This window comes from Pieris rapae, chromosome 5 (genome assembly GCF_905147795.1).
Source record: "Pieris rapae chromosome 5, ilPieRapa1.1, whole genome shotgun sequence".
In the NCBI taxonomy this organism is placed as follows: Eukaryota; Metazoa; Arthropoda; class Insecta; order Lepidoptera; family Pieridae; genus Pieris; species Pieris rapae.
In genome coordinates this window covers 1,425,110-1,452,441 of record NC_059513.1, presented here as the reverse complement: position 1 = coordinate 1,452,441, position 27,332 = coordinate 1,425,110, and the positions used below count along the sequence as shown (strand labels likewise).

The window sequence follows — 27,332 nt, the reverse complement described above, 5'->3', positions numbered from 1 at the left end:
AATGCATTTTCATTTGTAACAAAACTTATGGCTGGATTATGAACCTAAAATATCTAAATAATATTAAATTTAATTTGTCAAAACGTGGTTTTGGCGCTAAAATAAAATCGACACAAGAAATTCCTTAACTTTAAATTGGGTTTTAAATAAAAAAAATATTAAATTCCTTCCTTTAATTGATCATGTTACAAATATGTCAACAACAGTAACATCTACATAATAAACTTAAAAATAAAGCGAAAAACAACGTTTGTGCTATTATTGTACTTAATAAACTGATAAGATTGTAAAATAATATCAAAAATATATTTTAAGAATTCAGTCCTATCCCTACCGGAGGTAGTTCAACAAATGTCTATAGAATACCAGATTAAGCCATACAATAAAATAGAGTCCAGTAAAGCATTATATCAACATTTTAATAGAAGATAATCAAAACACAATATCATTTAACGAATACCAAAGAAAGAAGCACGTTCGTGCTTTCAATTAGTTCCAATTTCCTCCACTTGGCGCTGTTCAAGTTTTACAGACGAAAATGTGTTGTTACGTCAAAAATCTATTTACCGACTTTAATATAAAAGGACGAAAGCGTAGTGCTTTATTTTAACTGTTTGGTTGAACCTCTAGTCCCGACACACGAAAGTGAACTTTGTTTGAGTTTTATCGCGCTGTTTCTTGTTTACCTTCTGACCCCCAATAATAAGTATGGTTTGCATTTGGGGTAGTCCACATATAAACTAACTACGAGAGTAGGTTGTCTGTTATTAATTTATTGCTTTTACTATAAATAATATTAGGAAACAAAAATCAGCAGGAAAACAGTCAGCAAGCTTACCCCGCAATATTAGATGTTCATTCAGTTATACGCGTTGCTAATATGTGGAAATAATTTCAATAACTCCTAGTTTTATCGTTACATAACATTATAATAAATCGGCACTTTTTATAGAGAGTGCTGGTAGGCCCAGGTTTTATGGCCCATACATATTTTCAATGATATCGAAACATTTTTTTAACTACTTATTATTAGCAGTGCTACATCGACATACAGCAAAGCTCGAAAAATTTATTAATTGGTAATAAAATAGTATTATATCCGATTTGTATAAGAATATACATAACTGAAGCAAGATAAATTAAAAAAAACATACGAATTTACATTAACTTGACATTTCAATTAAAATCCGGAGTCGTACGAAAATTGATTTATAGATCGCAAAATTAATACGTTTTTGACATACACTATTACTTTGTTTAAGTCTTGATTTGAGGGGTTTGATACAGAAATTAGACTTGTGGCTGTCTCCAAAGGAGTACAGGGGGCTTAGTCAATATGGCTTAACTAAATTTGTTGTCTCAAATCACTCTAAAGTTAAATTTGTATGAAATGACAATTCGTATCAACAAATTTTCATACAAATAGTACAATTTTCAACTTTCTTCATACACTACTGTTGAGACATTTTGACTAAGCCCCCAGGTTCGTGATAGGTCTCGTTTCTGAATCTCCCAAACCTCAGGGGACCAGACGTTCACTGAATCACAGCGGAAGTTAGAATGAAAAACAAAAGATGAAACGTCAAAATCTTTCTCAAGTATATAAAGTAATACATCAGAAAATACACTTTACGCGCAATCATTTTTTGTATGTCCCGTGACAATTGCTGTATTTTTAATTTCTTTGTTTTTAAGTGACAGCTGACATTACTATAAACCACAGCTTATCGCAAACTAAACATTCAAGCTTGTATACACTGTGGTAAAGAATTTCTTATATAGATAAGGCATACTTCGGATATAATAATATTTTATCTAATTTATTCTAATAGAATTACGAGAAAGTGTCGTTCACTTGTCTGCAGCATCTGATGAAGGTGGCTCGTCGGGGCAGTTCTCTTAATTTCGCCGCTCCCACATAAGTACATGTGGATCTTAGACCACCTAAAATGTCTTTAACGGTTACCGCTACATCTCCTCTGTATTCCACTTCTACTGTTTTCCCTGTAAATCCAAAGTACATAATAATTAGTAATATTAAAAATAAACTCCCAGAAAAGACTGGATAAGGGGAATGTTGTCACCTCTGAAATATGTTTAAATAATTTATTCCTTTTAAATAAAACAGATCCATTTAAGTAAGTACAACTTAAAGACTTATTTAAAACAAATAAATTAAGAATAAAATAAAGTTGAGTTTTTGAAAGAGACTTATTATGAATTTAAAAAAAAATCATAGTATTTTAGGTAGACCTAAATTCAAAAGACAGGTGTACACATTTGACCTTTGAATTTTGTGAGATATAATTTTTAAAGTGAAGAAATTTTTGTTGGTTTAAAAAAATCCCTAGGAATTTTTCAGTCCACCTGTTATGCTCATGGCGGAATGAGAAAAAAGCTGTCCAACCCTTTGAGGCTGAAAGTTGAAGGGAGTAGTGGTGATTGCTAATTAAGTACAGATACCGGCAAACATCTTGAAGAAATGTCCTTGCCTGCGCAGAAGCCATTCTTAGGTATCAGTGCGAGGGGGGGAAGGTGACGTGTCGATCGGGTGGATTCCCCCACTCCCTGATTTAATGCTCAAGAAATTTGACAGTACCTGTACGTGGTGTAAAATCCTAGTACTAACCTTCTGAAGAACGATACTCAGCAACGCCACCAGAATGTTTCAACATGGCTGTCGAAGAAGACATCCCATAGAATAACTTGACTTTCTTTCCGTCTGGCTTTGTGACTACATCTCCTCCACATTGGTCGTGACCAGCGAACATCCCACCGGCCATGACAAAGTCTGCACCGGCACCGAATGCCTTTGCAACATCGCCGGGGCACGTGCAACCACCATCCTAAAATTTAATTATTTTGCATGGCAACATTAAAAGAAAATCGCGTGTGTACTTATGTACACGCGTTAAAACTTATACTTCTTTTGAAAAAATAAAATAAAAAAAGGTATTTACTTAGTTTGAATTTTTACAGTTATATTTAAAGTTTATTTAAATATCACAAAAAATTAAAAATGTTGACTATAGCTAACTTCAGGATGTCGGTTTTTTGTAACATTAGTGGAATGTACTACTTTCTTTGCAAATAAACGACTTATTTATAACAAGCTAAATTGATAAATAAATATTGAACTCTAAAATTTCATACCGAAATGATATGACCCTTCAGTCCATGTGCTGCGTCGGCGCATTCAATGACGGCTGACAGCTGCGGGTATCCCACACCCGTCTTAATTCGTGTAGTGCATACTGATCCTGGGCCTATTCCGACCTGTAATATTTAACTAAAATTTAATGTCACTACAAAGTATAAAACAAAGTCGCTTTCTCAGTCCCTATGTCCCTTTGTATGTTTAAATCTTTGAAACTACGCAACAGAATTTGATGCGGTTTTTTTTAAATAGATAGAGTGATTCAAGAGGAAGGTTTATATGTTTAGTAACATTCATTAAATAGTGGAGAAGTACTGTTATTTTTGAGGTTTCTAATGTGATTTCGTAAATAATTACAATTTTTCCGCTTACATTGCAAACGCAGGCTGAACCCTACGTTTTATCAAAATAATGTACTAAGTATTGTACACATTGAAAAGGACTACAGAGAAGTCCGTGATGGTATATGCCTATCTCTTATGGATAACCCACATTTTTGTATACAACGTTCACAGATTTTCAGTACTGTATTTAGTATCAGCATTGCACCCGTGCGAAGCCGAGGCGGGTCGCTACTCGCTAGTATTTAATAAGGAAAGTTTTAATTTATGCGTTATGCAAAAGTTCCCCAGACCAATGCTCGCTTTCGCCTCGGCAAATCTTGATTAAGATTAGTCGACGCGGGAGGTATAATACTCTCCAAGTAGATAGATGAATACAATAAATGCACAATGCATGTGCGCAGACACAGATACACATAGCCCAATGTATACCATATGATACGAATATTGCAAAATCTTAATCGTAAACCATAATCACTTTCCAAAAATTTAAACTGTCACAACACTTGTGATTGATATAAATTAATTAATACAAGAAGTAGTTTGTAAAATAGCTGTTGAATATCTAAGTCATTCCTTCCAAATGTTGTTTCGGCTTTTTCAATTATTAAACAAATAAAAGTAACGGGATTGACGCAAATGTTTACAGGTCACAGTGGATGTTTGTCGTATCTTTACGGGTTCAAGGTTAGACAAAGTGCCGACTATGCTTGTAGCAATACAGCTAAAGACGCGGTGTTACATGTTATGAGTTATGACCGACTCTCCAATGTTACGACAGGTATATCAATGAACAAGCTATGGGAATAATAGTAACATAGATAATCATCATATTCAAGAAGGCTTTAAGAGTCTTCTGGGTTTTGCTGTCAAGGTTATACAAAGTTATTACATGTTTTACAGGTTATATCCGACAACAATATAGCTAGAAAATATATATAAAAAAGATAGTTTTCAATAACGTTTAACTGTATTTACAGCGAGTATAGCAATCATCAAAACACTAAAACAAATAAATTAATGAAAATAATTCGTTCGAATCATTAATATACATTGTATATTCATTTAAAAATTCAATTTTCAAATATTTGAAACGGTCTTTTTATTCATATAAAGGCAGTTACATTGTCTAAATAAATAATTGATAGATTACTAGGTACACCTAATCATGAGAAGTTAAGATAAACCATGGAAAAATACTACCCTAAATAAATAATAAATTTATCTTGAAAAACAAAAAGTATATCTATGAATACATTTACCTTTATAATATCAGCTCCAGATAGAATAAGTTCTTCAACCATTTCTCCAGTTACTACATTGCCAGCCTGTTATAAAAAAAGAAACATTTATTTATACAATTTAATTTAGTTAAAAAAAATAAACGCTATTTTCAGCAGTTTATGAAGATTTTGGAACATAAATTTCGGTTAAATATTACAAGACACGGAACAAAATAGTATTTTTATTAACAAGTGTTAATAGCAAGTATACAAAGATACCGAAGTTTGAGAAGAAGAACGATTTATACCTAGAGTATAAGTTAATTTATAGTATTTATCTAATATATGAAATTCTCGTGACACGGCGTTTGTACTTCTCTACTCCGAAATTGCTCGACTTATTTTCGTGATATTTGAATTGGTGTGCATATCGGTTAGGTGTATTCTTCTACGATCACTTACTGCACAAGAAGTTATGCGACAGAATTGCCATATAAATATTTAATATAAATTTAATAATATAAACTACTAAACAAAAACATGAACCAATAGCGTGTATTTTATCTCGATCGCCCTCTCTCACAATCAGTATCAATCGCTCTGTCCCTTTACTTCGACAAAAACGCTGCACATCTTCGTGACGGTTCATCCGTATTCCGTATTTATTTTTATTTTATTATTCCTTATTACTCAATATATCATATGGAACATGGTGTAGTGGTTGCAGCTTCATACAAACATTGTGTAAAAAAAACTTGGCGATTAAAGTGGCGGAGAGTTTATTGCCAGTTCTTCTCTTCCGTTCTTGATTTGAGAACTGGCATTAAATGTAAAATAAATAAATAAAATTCATTTAATATTTCTTCTTTTTTGACGTTCATAAGTGTATATTATGTTACCTATATGAATAAATGAATTTTAACTTTGACTAAAAAAATACCATCATGCGCTTAAAGAAGTTTCACTTTAAAATGAAAAACCTTCATTTAAAACTTCATTTTTTTTTACCAGTATTCAGCCTCTTAAGGGAACACTGTCCTTGTATTTCTTCTTAGCCATCTTACCCGTGGTCAGTCTCATAGTACTACGAGTATAGGTACTTACTATGATTGTGTGTTTGGGGAAGCCAGCGCGCACCCGTCGAACATATTCTACGAAATGCTGGGAATAACCATTCGCCACATCCAAGCAGACGAATTTTAACTCTGGGACGTTATTTAAAATCTCGGATAGGCGATCGAAGTCAGCTTCTGCTGTGCCAGAACTTGCAGCTTAAAGAAATAAAAAAAACGTTAATATGAATTTATGATTAATGGAAGTACAGGTACTTACCTGTACTTCCATTAATCTGTCCAGGAAGTCTACTATGGTTTAACCTGGATCTAGATTTTATTTTTATTTATTTATTTATTACGTTAGCCTACAGCTTTTATAAAAATACTAAACTTTAATATGGAACTAAGAACTACCATGAACGGCCTACCCTAGTAAAATATAATATTTGTATGACTGTGCGTATGTTTGTGTTTATGTGTGAGTGCGTGTGAAGATTTACGTAAAAATTAATTTGTAGTGGTAGGTTTTATTAAAAATGTAAAATTGAGAAAATCATTATACTGGGCACCAATTAATGTGGTCTTTCATTTTTAATATATCATTGTGGAAAATAATAGCCGATATTACCAAAGGATATCGTTTGGTTTTAATTAAAATAGAAATAAATCCTAAAACACTTACCCATTTGTTCTAAACATTTCGGGTTATCTTGTGCGAATTTTTTCCACTGCTCCAGGCTGTAGTATTTGTGTATGCATGTGAATAATCCATGCTAAAAAAGACGCAAATTTAGTGGCGATACCATTATCTATTCTTAGGGACACTACTATGTTAAAACGGATTTTACCACACCCAAAATACATCAAATTTAATTATTTATTTAGTAACTGTATAAATGTTTTTGTCATGTCGAAATTCGGCTAAATGGTATGTATAGGTCTACCGGAATCACATGGCATAAAGCAAAATTAAAAAAAAAATTACTTGAAATTTGCTGTTTTTGAAAATATATAATCTAAAGCCAGAAATATTTATCGTAAAATAAAGGATGGAGAAGGTGAACATCAAATTTAACCTTTGATTTTAAAGTGCGTGATAGAGTTGACCGGTAATTTGGACTGAGTGGTTTTGATACTTTAGTTTTTTTTACTTTATTTAAAATGTTTCTTCGGTATTTAATTGTGACTCCATTATAGGTGTTTCCAGTAGTACTATATGGCGAATCATAACTGACGGTACATAGAATGAGTGTTTTCGTACGAATATCTAAGATATTTCATATTCATTAATACTAAAGACATAAAAAACTCAAAAGTATCAAAATTATTTGAACCAATTTCCCCAGTATTGCCCACAGCCAATTTTTATCCCTATTTGCCATGAGATATAGTTGTATCCGAAATAAAACTATAGGCGTGATTTGTTTGGGCTATTTCGCGAACATCATATACTATTTATTAGAACTACTATGTTTATTAAACAAAGAGCCAAATGTTTATTTTACATTTCCTGCTTATAATATTATCATAACAATGAAATGGTTAATTCCCATGAAGAGATTCGGTTTGGAATTTATTACAATATGTAGCAGGATCATAATATGTACGGCCTACTCATGTAATATGTTAAGACTACCTGCGATTCCCGAGATACTACTAGGCAAATCTTTGATACATAATGTAAAATAATGACGATTGCATATTATTAATTAAATTAAACAAAAGCCTTTGAAAACTTTCATTAAAATTAACCTTTTCGTAATTGCCTTTAAAAACAAGTATCCTAAATCTAACTCTAATAATAAGTAATGTTTAGTTAATTTAGGTTTATAGTACGTTACGAATATTAGTTATCTACAATAAGCATACTGATGCCTTGTTTTAAGGATCTTATTTGTTTCATTATGTATGTCTGTTTTAGCGCTGTGCATTTCGTATGAAAATGGCTTGACAGCTCAGCAGCAAAAGCAAAAGGATTGTAAATGTATGGTCGATTGATATTCTAGAAAGGGGAACTAAAGCACCCTTATTTTTTTTTAAATGTGTGTGTACTTATGTACACGCGTTGGAAGGTATACTTCTTTGGCGTAACAAGTAAAATATTTTTGAAAATTTTATTTTTCACCTTTTTCTACGTTTGTAGATAAAATGTCACTAATAATATATATAAGAAATATAGCTAACTTCAGGGTGTCGATTATTTCTGATGGTGTGCGCGTTATTTTAAATTCAAATTTACTTTTATATTTTTTTCCTAACGCGCCAAATGAATAACTTCAAAAATACTATATTTAAAAAAGGAACGAAAGAGTACTTGGTTTAAAAATACTTAATTTGTTTTTATAAAAAAAGGGCCATAGATTCGGACTGTTCATAGACAATAGTAGTAGGATCTTTATATTATTTAGTAACATCAAACCCAAAAATAATAAGCAAAGTTAACGATAAAAACTGATTTTAATCAAACCATTGCAACCATACAATTAGAGTTTATGAACAAAAGATACCTTGGACAACTCCTGCGCCATTTCAAATGTCCCCACGGTGTCCATGTTGCTGGCCATCACAGGAACACCGCGGTACGTCTGACCGGAGTTACGGAATGTTATCTCACGGAATAGATCTACCTGAAAAATTATACTTCGTTTTTATGCATTATGGCGAATGCATATACGTCAAAGCAGTTCCGCTGTTATATATTTTACTATCTCAACATCTGTCAAAGCGATAGTTTAAAGTATCTTAAAAATAATATTAAAACACTAAGGGCCTGTTTCACAATGTATGGATAAAGTGCCAAATAACTATGCAACACATACATTATTCGAAAGATAAAAGTTCCAAATAAGATATGTACTTCAAATTTCATGACGTATAGCGCTATCTGACAGTCGTGAAACGCAAAAATACTATTTATCCTACCAATAAGTAACAAATAGCTTATTTGGAACGTATCCGGACATTGTGAAACAGGCCCTTAATGACAAATTTTCAAAACTTTATACTTTCACGAACAATCTTAAATATATTCTCAACCGATCCTATGCTGAAGACGAAAGTATTCTCCTTCCGGAACAAAAGTTTGATTATAAAATTGTATTAAAAAAAGAGAAAAAGGTTATTACATATATCATACATTACAATAATTGTATATACAACAGCAAATACACATAATAAATAAGGATTTAGTTAAAAGCCACACTAGGAGACCCTGTATTGCCGGCACGTCTCTTTCAATTGTCATGTTATTATGTGCTTGACAATAACTTCTACATAACACAAAAGTTGGGGGTTGGGGAAAAAGTCTTTTCGCATTATAGTATATGATATTGTAATGAGATCTCTTTGGTTAAACTAATGTATCTGGCTGTTTTGGTATCTTCATATCAATCATTAAATGTTTAAATGTTAAAGATAATTCCAAATTCAAATTAGGATAATGTGTGATTTTATAATTTTTTCACATCAAAATCGTGATGAAGATTTTTTGTTTAAGTGGGATCAAAAATGATTTAGATTTACAATTAAATGTTTTTTTTAATCTTGTTTAAAAAACGTATATCTAGTAAATTCCATAGCCTCACTGCATACCTTAAAGGATTCCCCAATAAACGAAGGGGCATCCAAAAATTTGAAATCGTTTTTTTTTTATTTGAATCCAATTAAAAAGAAATCATAGTTTCTAGTATAAGACCGACACATTTCTTAACCATATTCCAAGTAAATCAATGACGATTATTTGTTTGGTTATTTTCAATACTTTATGCAATTGTTACGATTTAGATTCTTCAATTAAATTTATAAACTTTATTAACTGATAAATCCGTTTCGTTTACCGTAACCAATTAGATCAAGCTGATTATTTTTTGTTTTAAATTTGCATAAAACCTTTTTATAAAATGATTGGAGAATCGCCAGATCCCGTACCACTATTTTTGATAGACAATTTGACGGTCGTGATCTCTAGTAGACATTGGACACATTGTATGTGCCAAAAACATAGTTAATAACCTTGTTTTTGTATCTGTCCCTTCATTAAACGTAAGATAAAACATTTTAAACAGTGTTTATAGAAAACAGACATAAATTCAGAAATTCTTTCAACTAAGACGATAATTCACATGAAAGTTTTCTTCATATAATAGGCAAACGAGCCTGCGGGACGCCCAACAAGGGGTGTGGTGGGGGGGTGATTGCGTTGCCGGCCTTTAAGGGAGGAGTACGCTCGAATTTTGAATATTGTGTACTTAACCTAGACCTTCCAGAACCAGAACCTTCTGTTTCGGTATTACTAATGCCAATAACAGAAAAAGTGAAAAAATGTCTTCTAGTCGGGAAGTTTTTTCGAGATGACATAAAAAAACGTGGAGCACGACGTACAGACTAGGGCAGTAACGCAAGTTCGGCTCTGTACATCGAGAGCATACAACGTATATGGCGAGAGAACGTTGCGGTATTTGCTACCACGGCTAATTAATAGTCTACCCAAGCTGATAATAGATAGCCCAACACTAACCAACATAAATACTAAATTAAAAAACTACTGAAACATGCATTTGCTGCGCTCCTAAACAAGACTGCTATGGTTACGTTTATACAAACCACAGCGGTTTTCTAATGTAACATATTGTAATATACTATGTTATTTTGTAAAATAAAGAGAAAAAAATTTTAATTCTACCGCCGGCCATGGACAGTCAATGCCCGAGGCCTCGCGAGAGCATTCATTTAAAAATCAGTAATCATTTTACTGATTTTTCGTAAATTTTTGAACCGTTTTGTATATACTATGTATCTCAGATTATATGTTCCTGAATAGATTTTCATTATTTATTTATTTACGATTATGAAACCATAAAAAAAAACATCGTTATACGACGCAAGATTGATATATTTTTTAAAGTATTTATTCATAAATATGAGATTAAGCAGTGATAGATTTGAAATTAGTTTAATTATTTAATTCGGCAATTCTAATAATAATGGCCGTAGTATTTCACTCTATCATAGAGGCCAGGATTCAAATGAAATAATTCACCCAAGTTTCTAAGTGTTATCAAATTATTATAAATATTTAAATCAATACTTTTGCTATGGTAACGGAAAACAATGCGGCTGTAGATATGACTGTCGAGTAAAAACGATGACATCGCCATGCCAGTCACAAAACATTAAGTTTTAAATCGTTTATAATATGTATGTTTATTATGTTTCATTTTATTTATAAATTTCGAATTATTGTATCGACTAAGTATTGTAGGGATAGTGTTAGTAGTTTTATATGGTAAAACTTGCAGAGTTTCTTGCCCGTTCTTCTCAGAACAAGGGCTCCTGGTAGTTTTGTGAACGGATGGCGTAGTTTTTCTCTTTCGCGAATTTTGTAAACGTTTTTGACATTTATAGGCATGCCATAAGACGCGTATAAACTGCATAAACGAATTTGGTTTTATTTGTAAATAAATAAACAGCTTTCATTTTTTGACATGTCATACATAGATGACAAACCTTTTGCTAACATTTTTCAATTTCAATACGAATCTAAAAATCTGAGTCTATAGGTACATACATTTTATTTGTAGGTGAATGTATGCATTTTGTTATGTGCAGTGTTCCACATTAAAAGTGGTTTTACGGCAAGTGCTAATTACGTCCCTTTTCATCACAAAAAGTAAAAAAAGCATAAGCTTATAATAGTTCTAATAATCTTCTAGTTAATGGATACTTGGCTTACTTCGGTAATCAAAAATTCTTAAGGTATTTCGAAAATACTATCGCCAGGTATTATTGAAGAGCATTGCAGCGTTACGAGTTAATAATGATAATTCAAAGGTTTTTATTTACAAAATCTGAACCTTTGTCTTCCGTTACACACCATATCTAAGCTCTATTAAGTCACACCTGTCCAGAGTTCAAGAGACCATAGGGCAGTGTCTTGCTTTAACACTGATTACTTCAATACATTTAAAAATCAACCAAGTTCGACATTTTGAGTTTATTATAAGTAAATCGTGATTATTAGACACCTGTGTTTATAGGTATTATACTTTTAATTTTACTTAGTGCGATCCCTAACCCTTGTCCCAATCGCAATCGCTACGAGTCGTTAATTATCCGCCAGTTAGTACGTAGGTCAGAGTAAATATTTGTATTATATCGAGCGTATTATAAAAATGTTCACAAAGACCGCGTGACGCACCACTTCACAATCACATTGTGATGTCAGATGATGTAATTCTGTTATCAGTTCCAAGTATCCTTATCTACCATTAGCTGAACCCTTTATTTTTACTCGTGTATGGTAGAGTGATGTTATATAGCCTTCCGTAACGGCTCGACGTCGGGGCAGAATACGAAATACGTATTGGTACCGGCAAACATCTTGAACAACACAACACCAAGCTTAATCTAAAATAATCCAAAAATTAAACTATTTATTTACTTATTGTATAAATAATCTTAATAGTAGAAGTTTGTATGGTGGAAACATAAACTGGACACAGTTCAAAAGAAGAAGAAAACTAAAGACTAAAATGCTAATCTCACTCACATACTTACACGGATTCTTGATTTGCAATGAAATACAAAATAATAAGAAATACAAGAATTACAAAAGTCACGATTAAGCAGGATAGGATATGTTTAAGAAATGTTTATACAGAAGAGTTTTAAAAGCGGCGTTACGGTGGGGCGCGGTTGGGCAACGGCCCAGGGCGCCGGATATAAAGGGGCACCGCAAGCGCCCCTTTATTTTCCCTCGCTCAATGTGCGAGGCCTATTTACTCGTAAATTCCCTAAAAGAGTTCGCCGACAGGAAGGCTAGAAAAGTCAAATTTTATTAGTTTTTTTAATAAATGGTGATTCATTGTATGTTTTTCCTTTTTTCATATGGGTTTGAATTGCAGTTAGGGGGCGCCATATAAATCTCGCCCATGGCGCTGGTAGTGCTAAAACCGGCACTGGAGCCAATCGTATGGAATCGGGCAGCCCATTCCACAATTTAATGACCGAAATCATACACGAATCAATACGTATGTATAAACGTATCGTACATTTTTTCGACTTAATCAATTAAGACAAAAACTTACTGAAAGCCTGTAGTAAAAGTTTTTCGCCGGCATTTTTGTTCTAATTCAGTGATTTTTGATTTCTATGTGGTGAATATATGGTTCTAGATAGATGGTTTCGCGTTGACAATAATTTTAATAAAACTAAGACATTTCTTTTTGTGTTCGTAATTTCATTATTTATTTCAGATTTACCTCTTCAACAAGATTATATTATTATCAATTAACATAGCCATAATATAACCAAACCACATTATTTAACTTTAATTTTAACACAAATTGTATAAAATAAGTAAGACCTCAGTCTTTTGACTTATATACAATCGATGTATGTAATAGATACTGCTTGTAGGTTAAGTCGATGTTTTAATTGGATTTTAATTCTGTGAATTAATAGATCTATTAATCACCTTATCAAATCTATTATAAAAACCAATTGTTCAACCAACCTAGGTGTTCCGGCAATATAATTTTTTTAAATATTTTTTGGAAAATTTATGATTACTATATAATACATAAAATAGTCCTTTTTATTTCTTGCAAAAGAACAAAGTAAACTTAATCCTATTATATATATATATATTATGTCTTATTAAAAAAAACTAAATAATTTAGCAAGAACCCTTCCGCAGGTGAAGGCATCGTCTAAGGATCTTCAGGTATCTCGGTTTTGGGTGAGCTCGGCTGTGCATACAGCTCGAGCCAGCCGTTTTAATGTCATCCGCTCATCTTCTCAGTGGTCTTCCTCTGTTACGTTCCCCATAATTGTCATATATTTTAGACTAGTTAAAAGCTATCAATTTACTTATACAGATAACATAGGGTGTGTCAGGCACAGGAGGCTGATCTTGCCAATAATATTGACAAATGATCATGGAACAGATACAAAAATCTGAGGTTGAGGCCACAAAATGTTGTAGTGCCGCAGATTTTTTTATTAATATATGTATTAATTTGAATGACTGATACTCGTGTAATCAAATAATATGTTTTCTTTATCGTCACGTATTTGATGTCTCATTCACAATATTTTCAAATTCTTTATTCGCTAGCCTGAATTCAATTGCACACATAAGAATTCAGGTAGAGACACAGACAAAAATAAATCTTTAACACTCAAATTTGTATAGGAAATTTATCTATTTCCTTTCTAGTAAAGAAATGAATCCAGTAAGTTTTGAAAGACCCAATTCAAACATTTGAAAAATCCCGCTGGAATTGCGCTAAAACCTTCATACAAATATTTATGAAAATAAGTTGAAACGGTTTCATAAGGGGTCTATATAATATACAATTGAACAAATTTAATTAGTTTTTTTTTACGTTCATAAGTGTACATGTTTACCTATTTTAAGCATTACATATATTATTTAAAAAATTTATAATTTTCAGTTTAACCCAACTACATCACCTAATACATAAAAATATATCTAATAACTAACCTTTAATTATTAAAAAATATTATTAAAAGGAGTCCCTTTAGGCAAGGTTCCGAAGATACTAGCAGCGTTCCACCTTTGAATAGCTAGACTAATTCTTTGTGCGAGGTAGCTGCCAGCTCTTCGTTCTCCTGTGATGTCGACTAACCTTTTTGATAATTCCTTAAAAAGCTTTAATGCGCTAGGACCCCACGGACCAAGGGTCTCGACACCGAATGGGACAAAATCATATTCAGAGCCTAGACCCCTGTATTTGCAGACTTTAGCTTTTTCAGCCGCATCACAAGCCGCACATATATATATTAAATTATTTATTTAATATATATATGAAAACTTTACGACACTTGAATTGCAAGTTTTTTATGGAGCAAAGTGTCAAAGAACAAAATCATGAGGCTCTGATATTACCATGATCACTCATAACGAAGGCTTGCTCGTTCTTTGCTCTTATCTTAAAGATCCCTAAATAGTTCGAAGGATTAGTTAAAAGAGTTAACTGTTACTTACAGTTTAATATCGATTCAATAACAAATAAGTTAACATAGATATTGTTCTAATCCTTAAAGCGATCGTTGTATACCGTTATGTTGGTATATAATCTATGATTATAATATGTATAAAAAAAAATTTGATTGTTGCACTATTTCGTGTTACGCTGTTTTCTTGGCCTTCAGTTAAAATTTGGGACTGATATTTTCATAAATATCTTACAGCTATGAGATGGAAAATTTATAGCTAATATTAGCACTAAATAAAAATGTATATCATATTTTACATATTTAATAACGATATATACGCATGTATATATCTACTGCTACTATAAATTAGCTTGTTTATATTAATATAAACGAATAGGAAGTGTGAATTTAAATAAACATTACATAACTGATTATTGTTAAACTAAGTTTAACTTGAATATTATGGTTTAGTCTAAGTTTTAGATTCATTCAATTACTTATTAAACATAGAATTACAGAAATGGTTAAAATACAAAAAGGTATGAATCTTTCATACCCAAACCAAACCCAACTTTAAAATCAAACAATTTAATTCAATTTTCAGCCAATACTTACATCATTCCGACTGTTCAATGTACTTCTTTTAGGTCTCAACAGCACATCCTTGAAGTCTAATTTAACTTCGTTAATTATATTTGGCATTTTAAAAATACGATGTAACACTAGACGCGCACAATATCGACTGAAAGCTAAGCGTACTGCAGCTGTTAAATGTTGCCATGTATTAGGTCGTATTTCGCCGGAAAATTGGATGAAGTTTGAAAATTCTTGAAATTCTTTATTAAGATGTACAGTTCAAAAAATTTTATTACTTTATCTATATGTAAACTTTCATTTGTTTTAGATAAAATAGTTTTATTTTTAGTTTACTTATACCTACTCTTAATGATTACAATTTAGATATCATTTTCATAACTTCATTACTTTAAAAACTTTTTTCTCTACTTAACATATAGATCAAATTAACACAAAGGTTTTATATTTCCTATGAATTTAAATTCCCAAAAATGGGATAATTCATTCAACATGCAACCCAGAAACATTGTAGTGACAGTGACGTCACAAGGACGGACAGAAATACAATTTCGTAGTGCTAGGTGAAGGTCAACCAACTTTCTCATTATCTTAAGAAATTGAAAAAGCATTTTCAAAATTGTTGAAACTATTGACATAACAATCAGCTGTCAATGTTTTCAGTGCGCAAGCGCGACGCGGAAGGTAATCGAGCTAAATTAAAACAGCATTGAAGCTAGCATCAACATGACATTTCGGATTATTTTGTCTGCAAGGGGAACATGTGGCATGAAATACGTATAGGAAAGTTTTGTCATATTAAATGCATGTTTGAAACAAATAAAAAACTACTAGAATGATCTTAAAAGTTGTCTATTCCATTATTATCATCCTGAACTGGGATATATATATAAACAAAATATTTGGAAAATTAAATATTCAGTTGTGCAGTCCAGAGAGTATTTTTATAAATTAATGAAAAGTTTCGATACACTCGCATATAAACAGAATTATTAAGCAAAATTATTCTCTAAGAATACGTTAATCTCAGTGTCTATGCTTGCTTAACTGTACTGTGGCGGAAAGAGACAGAGGAGTTGGAATCGGTTTCATTGAGGAGACAAGTGACAATCCAATAAAAAAAATAATTTATTTAATTCAAAGATACCCAGTAGGTAAAGCTGCTTCATAACCAGTTCGTGGAGACGTCAGGGTCGGAATTTTCGTAACTGAAAAAATATTATATTAAAGCAGGCAAACCCGTAAGATTTCGTTAGAATTTTCATAGCTAAAATTTAAAGGCCATATAAAAAAAAATTGAGACTGAGTGTACTGATTTAGAGGTATTCTAAGACTTAATTAATGTGTGAATTTGAAAAATGTGATAAAACTAGCAATTCTCGTTTAAATTTAAAAGAGAAACTTTGTACATATCTACTTATTTATATAATTTTGGGAGAGGGCAATCAACCAAGACTTCAAAAAAAATGTTTTAAATTCCGACTGGTAAACACTGGTCGCTTATCTTTTGATATATTTTATATATTAACGTGTAGGACACGTTAATTTTAAATTATTACTAAGGTAAAAGGCCCAATAAATGATCATATACTGATATGATCACTGGAGGAGTATTGTTATATCTATATGTATACATTCGTGCTACTGATAATATAAATAAATAAAAATCTGCGTTAACTGCGCAAGACGTTTTACGACAGAATTGCCATCTAAATTTCTAATATGTAACTACTAAATGAATACATCAACCAATAGCTTCAAATTTTTCACGATCCCCCTTTCTCACTCTCCCTCAATCGGTCTCAATCACCGACTCCCTTTTATTCGACGAAAATGCTGCACATATTTGTGACGTTTCATGCCTAAATTTTACCCTCATGCGTCTAAAGAAGTTTCACTTCAAAAAACCTACTTGAGTTCACAATCTCCAACCATGATTAAAGGTTGAAAAGAAAAAAAAACACCTTTAGTTATAAAATGTTTACGTATCCATGGACTGTTAACTCACCTGTAGCCTTCTCATCCCCTGACTGGTATTGACGCATGGTGAAAACAGAATCCTTATAATTTCCGTACCCATCGCATTCCAAATTTACATTTGTCCTGCACTTTTCACGGGCGCAATCTATACTAGCAAAAATAAAAAAAAATTTAATAGTGAGGTTTATCTGCTCATATAAGCGGCTCTTTAGTTTTTTTTTTTTTTTATAGAACAGGGGGCAAACGGGCAGGAGGCTCACCTGATGTTAAGTGATACCGCCGCCCATGGACACCCTAAATGCCAGAGGGCTCGCGAGTGCGTTGCCGGCCTTTTAAGAATTGGTACGCTCTTTTCTTGAAGGACCCTAAGTCGAATTGGTTCGGAAATACTTGTTCCTGAATCCTTGTTTGTGGGACCCTTCGTCGACATGAAAATATCTCAATAGGGGGCTTGTTTCCCAGTGATGCTCGGTGGGTTGTGTAACCATAGATGTCTGGTTATATTCCTTAATCTGTCTCTAAGTCTGATGACGAAACTCTGCGGGTAACATCACCGTTTACCATCACTTTAAACTATCATTTTATGCAGTGGTTAAACTGAGGGTTTGGGTTTGAATCCCGGCTGGAATCGATAAACTGTAGATTAAGAACTTCTGGACTAAATTCTTATGTATATATAAGTAAACGAGTAAATGTGTGGGTGTATGTGTATGTGAAGCAATGAGTGAGTGCGTAAGTGTATATGTGAAAATGATTGAGTGTGTGGATGTATGTGTATTTGAGCGAATGAGTGAGTGTAATGTCAATAAGTGTGTAACTATAAGTCTCAGTAGCAACTCAACTATTCGTATTTATTTTAATTGTAGCCTGCATACTGAGTCTAGCAAAGTCAGTCGTCACTATCTGACGACAACATCCCTATTTATTTAAGCTTAAGTTCAAAATGTGTTAATAAATTAAAAACTTTCATACCACAGTTCATATTCGACACCTCCACGCGAGGTACTTTGATGCCTTCTATAAACGTGCCATCTTCCAGCGCGCAATAGCATACGAAACGACGGCACTATACATATTACATATTACTTATATTAAAAATACAATCTCTAGACTAAAGCTATATCGTGGAAACTAGTTGGCACCTGGACTGATACCTGTGATCTTCTCGTGGGAGAGACCGAATTTGTAGCGATTCTCACCGAAATTTATGATTGATGACATAACATGACTTTAGAATGTTAGATCTTAAATAATTTTTCAAGACCCCTGCGATCCTAGGGCACTGCTAGATATTAATTATTACTAAGTTATGGTAGTAGCAAATTAGATAAATTTGTCAAATCACGGCTCCAACTTAAAACAGCTCCAATTTTTCTGCTATCGCTCGATTCTATCCGAATTGTAATAACCCAAATAATATTCAGGAAGCACATGACTCAGGATCCCTCAAAAAATTAAAAGACTACATACATGATGTAAATGATATTGCCTCAATTCACAGCGAATATATTATGTCGCAGTTAATTAGCCGTTCAATTAACTAGCCTAGCCTAGCCGATTAACTAACAGCCTGAAATATATTCAGGCGTATTTAACGGCTAATGAAGCTAGTTTGTTGCGACATTTACATTAGGTTAGGTTAAAGCCAATTTTTTTTTATAGAACATAGTGTAAACGGGCAGGAGGCTCACCTGATGTTAAATGATACGGCCCATGGACACTCTCAATGCCAAAGGGCACGCGAGTGCATTGCCGGCCTTTTAAGAATTGGTTCGCTCTTTTCAAAGGACCCTAAGTGGAATTTGTTCGGAAATACTAGACCATAACGTTTTAAATATCTCTATGGGGTTAAGAGCAATCGCCACCACATTATTGCATGGTCCACCATCGCCGGGTCAGGAAAATATGTAGAAAAAAATTGGAACTGCTTTAAGGAGGAGCTATGTTTTTCAAAATTTAGCGCAAATTTGCAACAAAACTGTTTTCGTATTATGAAATTCTAGAAAACAGTTTGCGACAACGCTGATATGAAAATAACTTCGAAACTGGGTTTCGTCAAATGACCTCATTAGAGTTCTATGTTAATCGCATGTTATTCAATATAAAGTATAGTCAACCTCCTTATAACACGGTAGTCTAAAGTCTTATACCGCCATTTTACGCGATATCAGTCCTTATAATACGTCCCCCATATAACGCGCGGATTGCACTCGTTATAGTACTGTTCAAAAGTGCCATTTTCGACCAATTGGAATATATGCTTTAATTGATTGAATATTGTAATTTGCACAGCAGCATGGTTACTATGTAACTTCCAATAAATCCTTCCAGCAGATTCTGACGTCTGGCGTTCAGTTTTTGTACAGCGCGAAGCTATTGCGACATCAGCGTCTATTGCAAGTTACAATGCAACTCATGTTCTTCTTCAACTAGTTTTAGACGAACTCATTAAATACTTTAAAAAAAATGTGTGTACTTATGTACACGCGTTAGAAATTATACTTATCTGGCGTAAGATAAAATTCTTAAAAAAAAATATTTTACAATTGTAGAAAAACGACTATAATATTATCTAGATAAATACAGTTTATTCAAATCACAAAAAAAAACTAAAATTTTGACTATAGCCAACTTCAGGGTGTCGGTTGTTTGTGACATTCATCATTTTTCAATTACGCGCCAAAAGAAGTATGACTTCAAAGAAACATTTTGATGGATTGTTTTTTTTTTAATTGTTGTCCATACCTGAACAGGAGCATACAACCACAATGGGGTGCACTGTGGTGCATTGTAGTGCAGATGACCATCTCTTCCATATTTCTTCTTAAATTCTTTCATCTCTCGCTTGCAAGGTTCTAAATACATAAAAATCGAGTTGTAACAAAACTCGCCCATAAATATCATGAGGATATTTCCGGAGAAGTTGTAGACAGTTCAGACACATTGGAAAACGTCAAGCCCACCATAGCTAGTTTTAGTAAATAAAGTCCATTTTGAGGAAAGGGGATATTTTGATACTCTCCTGCTGCGTAGCTTCTGGGTCACAGATCTGCCTAATCGCGTATCTGATAGGACTACATGGGGATACTAAAAAAAATAAAAATAGTCTTTGTACTTCGAGAGCAACCAATGTCTATGGTGAGAGAAGGTTGCGGTGTTCGCTCTTATAATAGATACCGTTTCATAATCTAATAAGTACTAGTCACTCACCATTAGCTTCATACAGCCCATCATCTCTCTTTCTACGTCCAGAATGTGTTTGAACAGTGTGAATATCCTGACAGAGCCCCTGCCTGCAGACGAGTCCATCATCACAACCTGGTTCTAAGAACTCTTCTTCGACCTTAAATTAAATATATGTAAGTAACGTAGCAATAATCATATTCAAGGAACGACCACCGACTTAGTGGTGCGTAAAGTGCGTAACAATTCTTAAAAGGACGGCAACGCAATTGCGAGCCCTCTGGCTATGTGAATTTCTATGAGAAGTGAATCTCCTGGCCTGGAGATATTATATATATATTTAAAAAAAAAGAAAATCACCTCAGTTTCCTTCGAACCGTTAACGATGTGAACAGTTTTCTTGAATTCAGCACATTTCTCATTCAGTTCTGAAAATATAATGATTTTAGAGACGAACAAAATATGAAAGGGGAATAAATCCCACACAAGACCCAGACAGGGCATTTCCACCCTTTAAATGCAAGGCTCTAGCTCTGATACACATGGAATTGTGTACAAAATTCCACTTCCATATTAATATTTACATCTATGAACATTCTGCATTTCATCATAATGGCCAATTAGAGCCACAGAACAAGAAACGAACCGAATGGGAAAAGGATTTTTTTTTTCTTTTTTATTGTTTTTGCTATCTCTCATTTTAATTTTATTTGATTATTGTTATTTGAGTGGCTATGTGTGTGTGCTTTAGTTTGTAATAAATGTTATGTCTATGTCGAATTCATAACATTACGTTTACAGTACACAATTACATTTACTATTTAAACGAGTTTATCGCAGCCTTTTATTTACTTACTTTAGTACTTAACTACTTTTGAGTTTAAAAATAAAAATAATTATTTACTTAAAAACTTAAATGACCTTAACGAAAAACAGAAAGTAAATTTTCAGAACGCAATGTAAACCTGAAATTCAAAATACAATTTTTTTATTTTTTTCTATATTAATAAATTATTTTAAGTTCGTGGGATCTTTGCGCTTTACATTTGCTGCACAGAGATTTTATATCAGGTTCCAATTCGGTTCGATTCAGTCAAGTCTCCACGTTGAGTTTAATTATTATATCCTCATTTTAATGGTGGTAATAATTTAATTTGACATGGAGACTACACATCGCCGCGACATTTGTCAATAAAGTATTGAATCAAAAATCATAGAAGACATTTGCACAGCTATCTGCAATATGGCGAGGTCATAAAAACATCATCAATATCAGTTTTTCATAGTAGGTGGACTAAAAGGTAATAATCGTTAGTTAGCCCTATTCAACCTTCAAATGACACGTGACAAATTTGACCACTTATACTATTTAGTTTGTGAGAGTATTTTCATTAAAGGATTTTTTGTTTTAAACTATATATAATAAGGAATTTCATATGTAAGTAAAGTATTGCTTTTTGGCGTAATACTATTGAAGCCAAGGTCTCAATTCTTCATACCAGCTTAATTGTTAAAGGTTACTAACGTTGGTACGTGCTGCAACGACCACAACAATTGCACTGGTCTTTGTCTGGCAGGAAGGCGCCAGGTTTACAGTCTGTTTCTTTAACCGAACCGCCCTGGCAGTCGAAACCATGGCACAGTATTGGGCAATCACTGCCTCCGCTGGGCGGATCGTAGCGGAAACTCTTTCGGCTGTAATAAATTACACATATCGATAAGTTACACCTATTTTACATTCGGGCAGTGAAGACTTGTAATGTTCCTCTAAATACATCTGCAGTAAACGACGCTTTGAGGTCATGCGATGCTTATCCATTTGATGTCATTCTCCATGTCTTCAGGCGTAAAATGTAACCATTGTTCTGTCACTAATAAAAAATTGCGAAGAAGGATTGTATTGATAAGATTTGTTTCCGTTTAAATGTTGTGCATGTTTGTTTTTGTATGTCGTGTTCTCTGTAAGTGTATATGTTAGTGCCTTTTTAGATTATTTGTATAATTGAAGAGTTTAGGATTAATTAATAAAAAATAAATTAAGTTCTTACAAGTTTAAAGTTTCATTTGGTAGTAACGGTACGTTGACTGGCACACCTGAAATCATATTAATAAATGATTATTAGAACGACTATATTTGATTTGTTACTAGAATTAAGCTCGTTTATAAAACCGAAATGAAGCAAATAAAAATGCAGATGATAGAAGACTTTCAAAACTGAAATAACTTACATCTACGCAATATTTTATCACATCGCAGAGCCCTGAACTCTTGTTCAGGGTGGCCCCAGTATGGGTTACATCCAGCGCGAAAGTCTGTAAACAAATAAATAGACTACAGAACGATAGAATAAAACTATTTCTTTATGTATATGTAAGTAATCTTTAAGCTACACAAATACATAATATAAAACAAAACATTTAGATATATAAAAAGGCAAAGAGATTACGAAACCAAATATATGAAACGTTAAACAAGCAATAAAAACTTGCTGAGTTTCTTGGACGTTCTTCTCAGAACCTGCCTCCTGGTAGTTTTACGAACGGATGGCGTAGTTTTGCTCTTTCGCAAATTTTGTAAACGTTTTTGATATTCATAAGCATGCCTTAAGACGCATGTAAACTGAATGAACGAATTTTGATTTTGATTTTTAAGGAATATCACAAACTTTTTTGTATAATTTCTACAGATTTTTTTAAGAATGCAGACCAGACAGAAGAATGCAGTCTAGCACACGTCTATAGTATTATCATCTATTCTATATTCACTCTTTTTTCTGTACCAACTTTCTATCTATCTAATCACTATTTGCAGAACAGGACTCACCTAAAGTTGTCACCGGAAGAAATTCGTCCGCATCAAAATTGTACTCGTCTTGAACGCACGATTGGTCTAATTCTAAAAGAAACATTTGCCTGTACTAGAGTATATATAACAGTGAAAAATGTCTTAAACTATAGATAATTTTCTTTCAAAGTCAAAATCAAACACAAAATATATTTATTCTTATAGATAACGATTGAGAGAGAGTGAGAAAGAGTGAGAGAGAGTGAGAGAGAGTGAGAGAGAGTGAGAGAGAGTGAGAAAGGGACATCGTAAAAATCCACGCTATTGGTTAATGTAGTTGTTTAGTAGTTACATATTAGAACTTTAGATGGCAATTCAGTCGTAAAACTTCTTGCGCAGTTAACGCAGATTTTTATTTAATAGAATGTGTAAACAATGTGAATATAGATATACAAATACATGGAGTGATCGTATACTGGTACATGATCATCTAATGTGGCTTTTACCTAAGTAATAATTAATTTACAAAGAAGTTTCACTTCTGATATGTGTACTTTGTACGCACGCACTTTTTTGTAGGAAAATATGTTAACCGTAATTGTGACAAACATCGATCTTTGATCTTCCATAACTAATCCAACCATGCTCCTGCATCATTTCCAAATTCCGCAGACCACTGCTCACGCCTTACATACAATGCTACTCAATTCTGTGTCCAATATTAAGTGTTCGAACCCCCGTTGAAAGAACTATATACACACTGTTATACAATTCCTTTGTATAATCTAAATTACCTCGATAAAGCACACACTCGTCACAGCAACGACATTGTGAATAATCGGCCGGTATAAACATGGCCCGCCATTTTCCATAAATCTTATCACAGTAACTTCGATGCTCTGCTGGTTGGACCCGACGTTCTCTGTATAAATAAAGCAGACACATACAATTTCAGAAATGGTTTCATATTGTCGTGAATGCACGAGAATTTCTATCAACGCCCTAGTTCCGGCGCGTAGGAACTTCTTTCTTCTTTGAATAAAGCGATTTTTTCTTCTCTTTAAATGTAGTGAAGCGTGAGGCGCATCACATCTACGCCTTCTACCTCATTGCGATCACGACAGCTTTATCAAGAGCGTACCGAATAAGAAGAAAAATGATTGGTAGGTTATACACTATATTTAATACGCCCCGAGTTAGATTATCGAAAATAATTTGTTTGTTATAGCTGCCCCCGCGATCTTTGTTTTGCCTTAATATTATTTTTACATAGCCTACATTTTTAGTAAACCAAAAATTAAATTGATACAATTCTGTGCAAAACTATTTTATTTTCATTTTTTTATGTTGTTCCCATTTCTCCCATAAAAACCATAACATAGTTGTTGCCTGGGAGAGATCGCTCGAAAGCGATAAGGCCGCCAGTTGCCCTCAATTACATTTAATTATGTCAATTGTATTATGCAATGAAGTGAAGTGGTATGGTCCAGTCACCTTGGGCTTTGAACAATTTTCCGATTTATTTTTATTTATGTAGACTATAAAACGTACATGACTTAACTTCTCTGCGAATGTCGATCTCTTATTTGTTCATACAAAATATAACATCATACAAAGTTAGATGCTAAGTGGAAGTGTCTTTATCGTAAATAATCTTTTTCAAGCGACGAATACTAAGAGCGGGCACTAACCATAATCATTCAGTAGATTTGATTTTATCTAAGTATGTGATGCTTGAATTAAAAACAACATGTGTGGATTCCTATCGTTTTAATTTCTTTAAATAAAAAACAATAGATTATAATATCCTTGATACAATAAAAACACAAAATCATTTGTAAATTTACGACGATGTGTGTCAGGCACTGGAGGCTGATCACCTACTTGCGTATTCGATTTAAAAATGATCATGAAACAGATTCAGAAATCTGAGGCCAAGGTTGTAGCACCACTAATATTTTACGAGTTATTTAAATTTTGCATTGGGCGTTTGATTCAATTTTTTTGGGGGACTCTCATCTTACGCGAACTTTGGCATACGTTTGTTTCTCTAGGCATTAGAGCGGAAGGAGAGAAACGCGGGGATGAATTTTGCTAGCCTAGTGCGCTCTCAGGAAATACAGTAAATAGTTACTACGGTAAGAAAGGGTTTTGAAATACGAAAGTCTTAGTACGCGTTGAGACCTTAACCTGAATATCACCGCTGGAATGCATTTCTTAGAACAAATGACCATAGAACATAAAAAAAAACGTTTTAGGGTTTATCAAATCATAGCCAGGGAAGTCAGTTATTGCACTGTTTTAACTAACACAGGCGTTTCACCATAGCGTATACACAGTATGACAGAAGACGACAGAGTACTTTAAAAGAGTGAGTGACTGATTCAGTATAAAGTGGCCCGTTTTAGGCTTTGTTTGTTCACCTCCGATTTAATCGGTTTTAGGCAAAGTCAATTTATTTTCTGTGGAGCTTTCAGCTGCTAGAATTAAGAAGCGCTTACCTGCATGAATCTCTAAAAAGCTCACATTCCGTGTAGTTACTATAGCGTGGACATTGTGGGCATAGTTGGAAATCTAAAAATACAAGAAAAAAGATCTGTCTGTAAATTTGGTTTACGGACGATAGTTTAACGTGATAACGTCATAACAAAACATTGATGAAATTATTGCATACTTAAGTTTTCGAGTGGAAGAGAGATAGATACGGCGCAAACGTACAATGAGCGTTTTGGGACAATGAGTTGTTCTTTTACGTGCATGACGCCAGTTATTCGTTTTTTTTTTGTTTTATATACTAAATAATGATGATTATTATATTATAAAACTATACGTCATAAATGTTAAGTACTAACATTTAACAGTGTTGTCCACTGGACTATGGCAACACTTTCGAAGCTAATTTACAATTCTCCCCTTTTTTGCATATAGTTAAAACTACTATTTGTACTAACATATGCGGTACATTCGGTAACTCATAACCGCAGCTATAGGCTCTGTATATCCGTTTTATAAAACAAAATATGAATAAACATCAATATACCATAGGTACTTCTACAGATGGGTCTTACAACACGTCGACTCGGAAAATGCACTACGGATTTCTCGGGGCTGCTCTGTTCGCACTTCTCATAGTCTATGCCCATTTCGTTGTTCCTTACCAGAGACAACATTTCCGTTTCCCGCCAAAACTCGCTCGTATCCTCTGCTTGGTTTATTAACATTATGAAGGGAAGAAACTGTAAATATTAAAATCGACGATTACGTTATTGTAACGTTAAGAAATTAGAAATTTACGGAATAATTGACAGAGATTCTAACACCGAATCTTTTTTAATTTTGAAGACATTATTATATTTTTATATTTTTTTACTATATTACATACATTATTTTATTTTTTTATTACCTTTAAATCTTCTGTCGACTGAGTTGTTACATTCTCAGCGTTATTTTGTTCCAATGATAAAATAGGTACCATACTTTTTGCATGGTTGGCATAAATATTAATTAAAAATTGCAAAAATACGAAAAACATTACAGGCATTGTTTTTTGACATGTGATTGACTTTCTTATTTTCACAGATCTCTATTTTCTTCTACACTGATATATATACTCCGTCATTTAGGTATGGAATTTTTAGTTTTAATTCTACTATTTATAACTAATTACACGAACGCAGTTTTTGCCACAGTACTTTATTAAAAATTTTACTACTCTTGATGTTATTATGGCATAAAACAATACTTAAATATATGGGTTTTTCAAGTTTTATTTTTCCTTGATTCCTTTATTTGTCCAGGTTTTTTACATTTTTTACAAAAAGATACATAAATTAATGACTCGTTTGTGTCACGAGTCTCGCGAAATACGACGTCTTATTTTATAAGTTGGTGAGACTTCCTTGGCTGCATATGTGGTGTTGCGCTTTCCTCACGCCCGCGCCGTTACTGTAGATACAAGAGTATAAGGGAGGGCAACTATTGAAGAACCTGCCTGCGTCGATTACAAGTGCCAGCAGAGCTAGTGCCTCTAAAAGACGTTTGGCTTTCTTTGTG

General features: G+C 33.2%; 2 protein-coding genes across 2 annotated transcripts; both read right to left on the bottom strand.

Moving 5' to 3' along the window:
* Positions 1 to 158: 158 nt before the first annotated feature.
* On the bottom strand, positions 159 to 15,502 carry LOC110996814 (GMP reductase 2). The gene is made up of 8 exons (XM_022264668.2): positions 15,353 to 15,502; positions 8,284 to 8,403; positions 6,459 to 6,549; positions 5,826 to 5,992; positions 4,761 to 4,826; positions 3,154 to 3,276; positions 2,630 to 2,846; positions 159 to 2,004 (listed from the first exon to the last, which is right to left on the bottom strand). Exons 1-8 carry the CDS (start codon positions 15,437 to 15,439, stop codon positions 1,835 to 1,837), a joined length of 1,041 nt encoding a protein of 346 aa, XP_022120360.1. The 5' UTR covers positions 15,440 to 15,502; the 3' UTR covers positions 159 to 1,834.
* A 966-nt stretch (positions 15,503 to 16,468) lies between these two features.
* On the bottom strand, positions 16,469 to 26,803 carry LOC110996791. Its single transcript, XM_022264629.2, has 14 exons — positions 26,683 to 26,803; positions 26,320 to 26,515; positions 25,781 to 25,853; positions 24,074 to 24,201; positions 23,319 to 23,390; positions 22,724 to 22,807; positions 22,543 to 22,588; positions 22,020 to 22,189; positions 20,855 to 20,922; positions 20,522 to 20,654; positions 20,057 to 20,166; positions 18,284 to 18,377; positions 17,340 to 17,456; positions 16,469 to 16,539 (listed from the first exon to the last, which is right to left on the bottom strand). The coding sequence occupies exons 1-14, from the start codon at positions 26,752 to 26,754 to the stop codon at positions 16,469 to 16,471; spliced, it is 1,434 nt and encodes a 477-aa protein (XP_022120321.2). The 5' UTR covers positions 26,755 to 26,803.
* Positions 26,804 to 27,332: the final 529 nt, after the last annotated feature.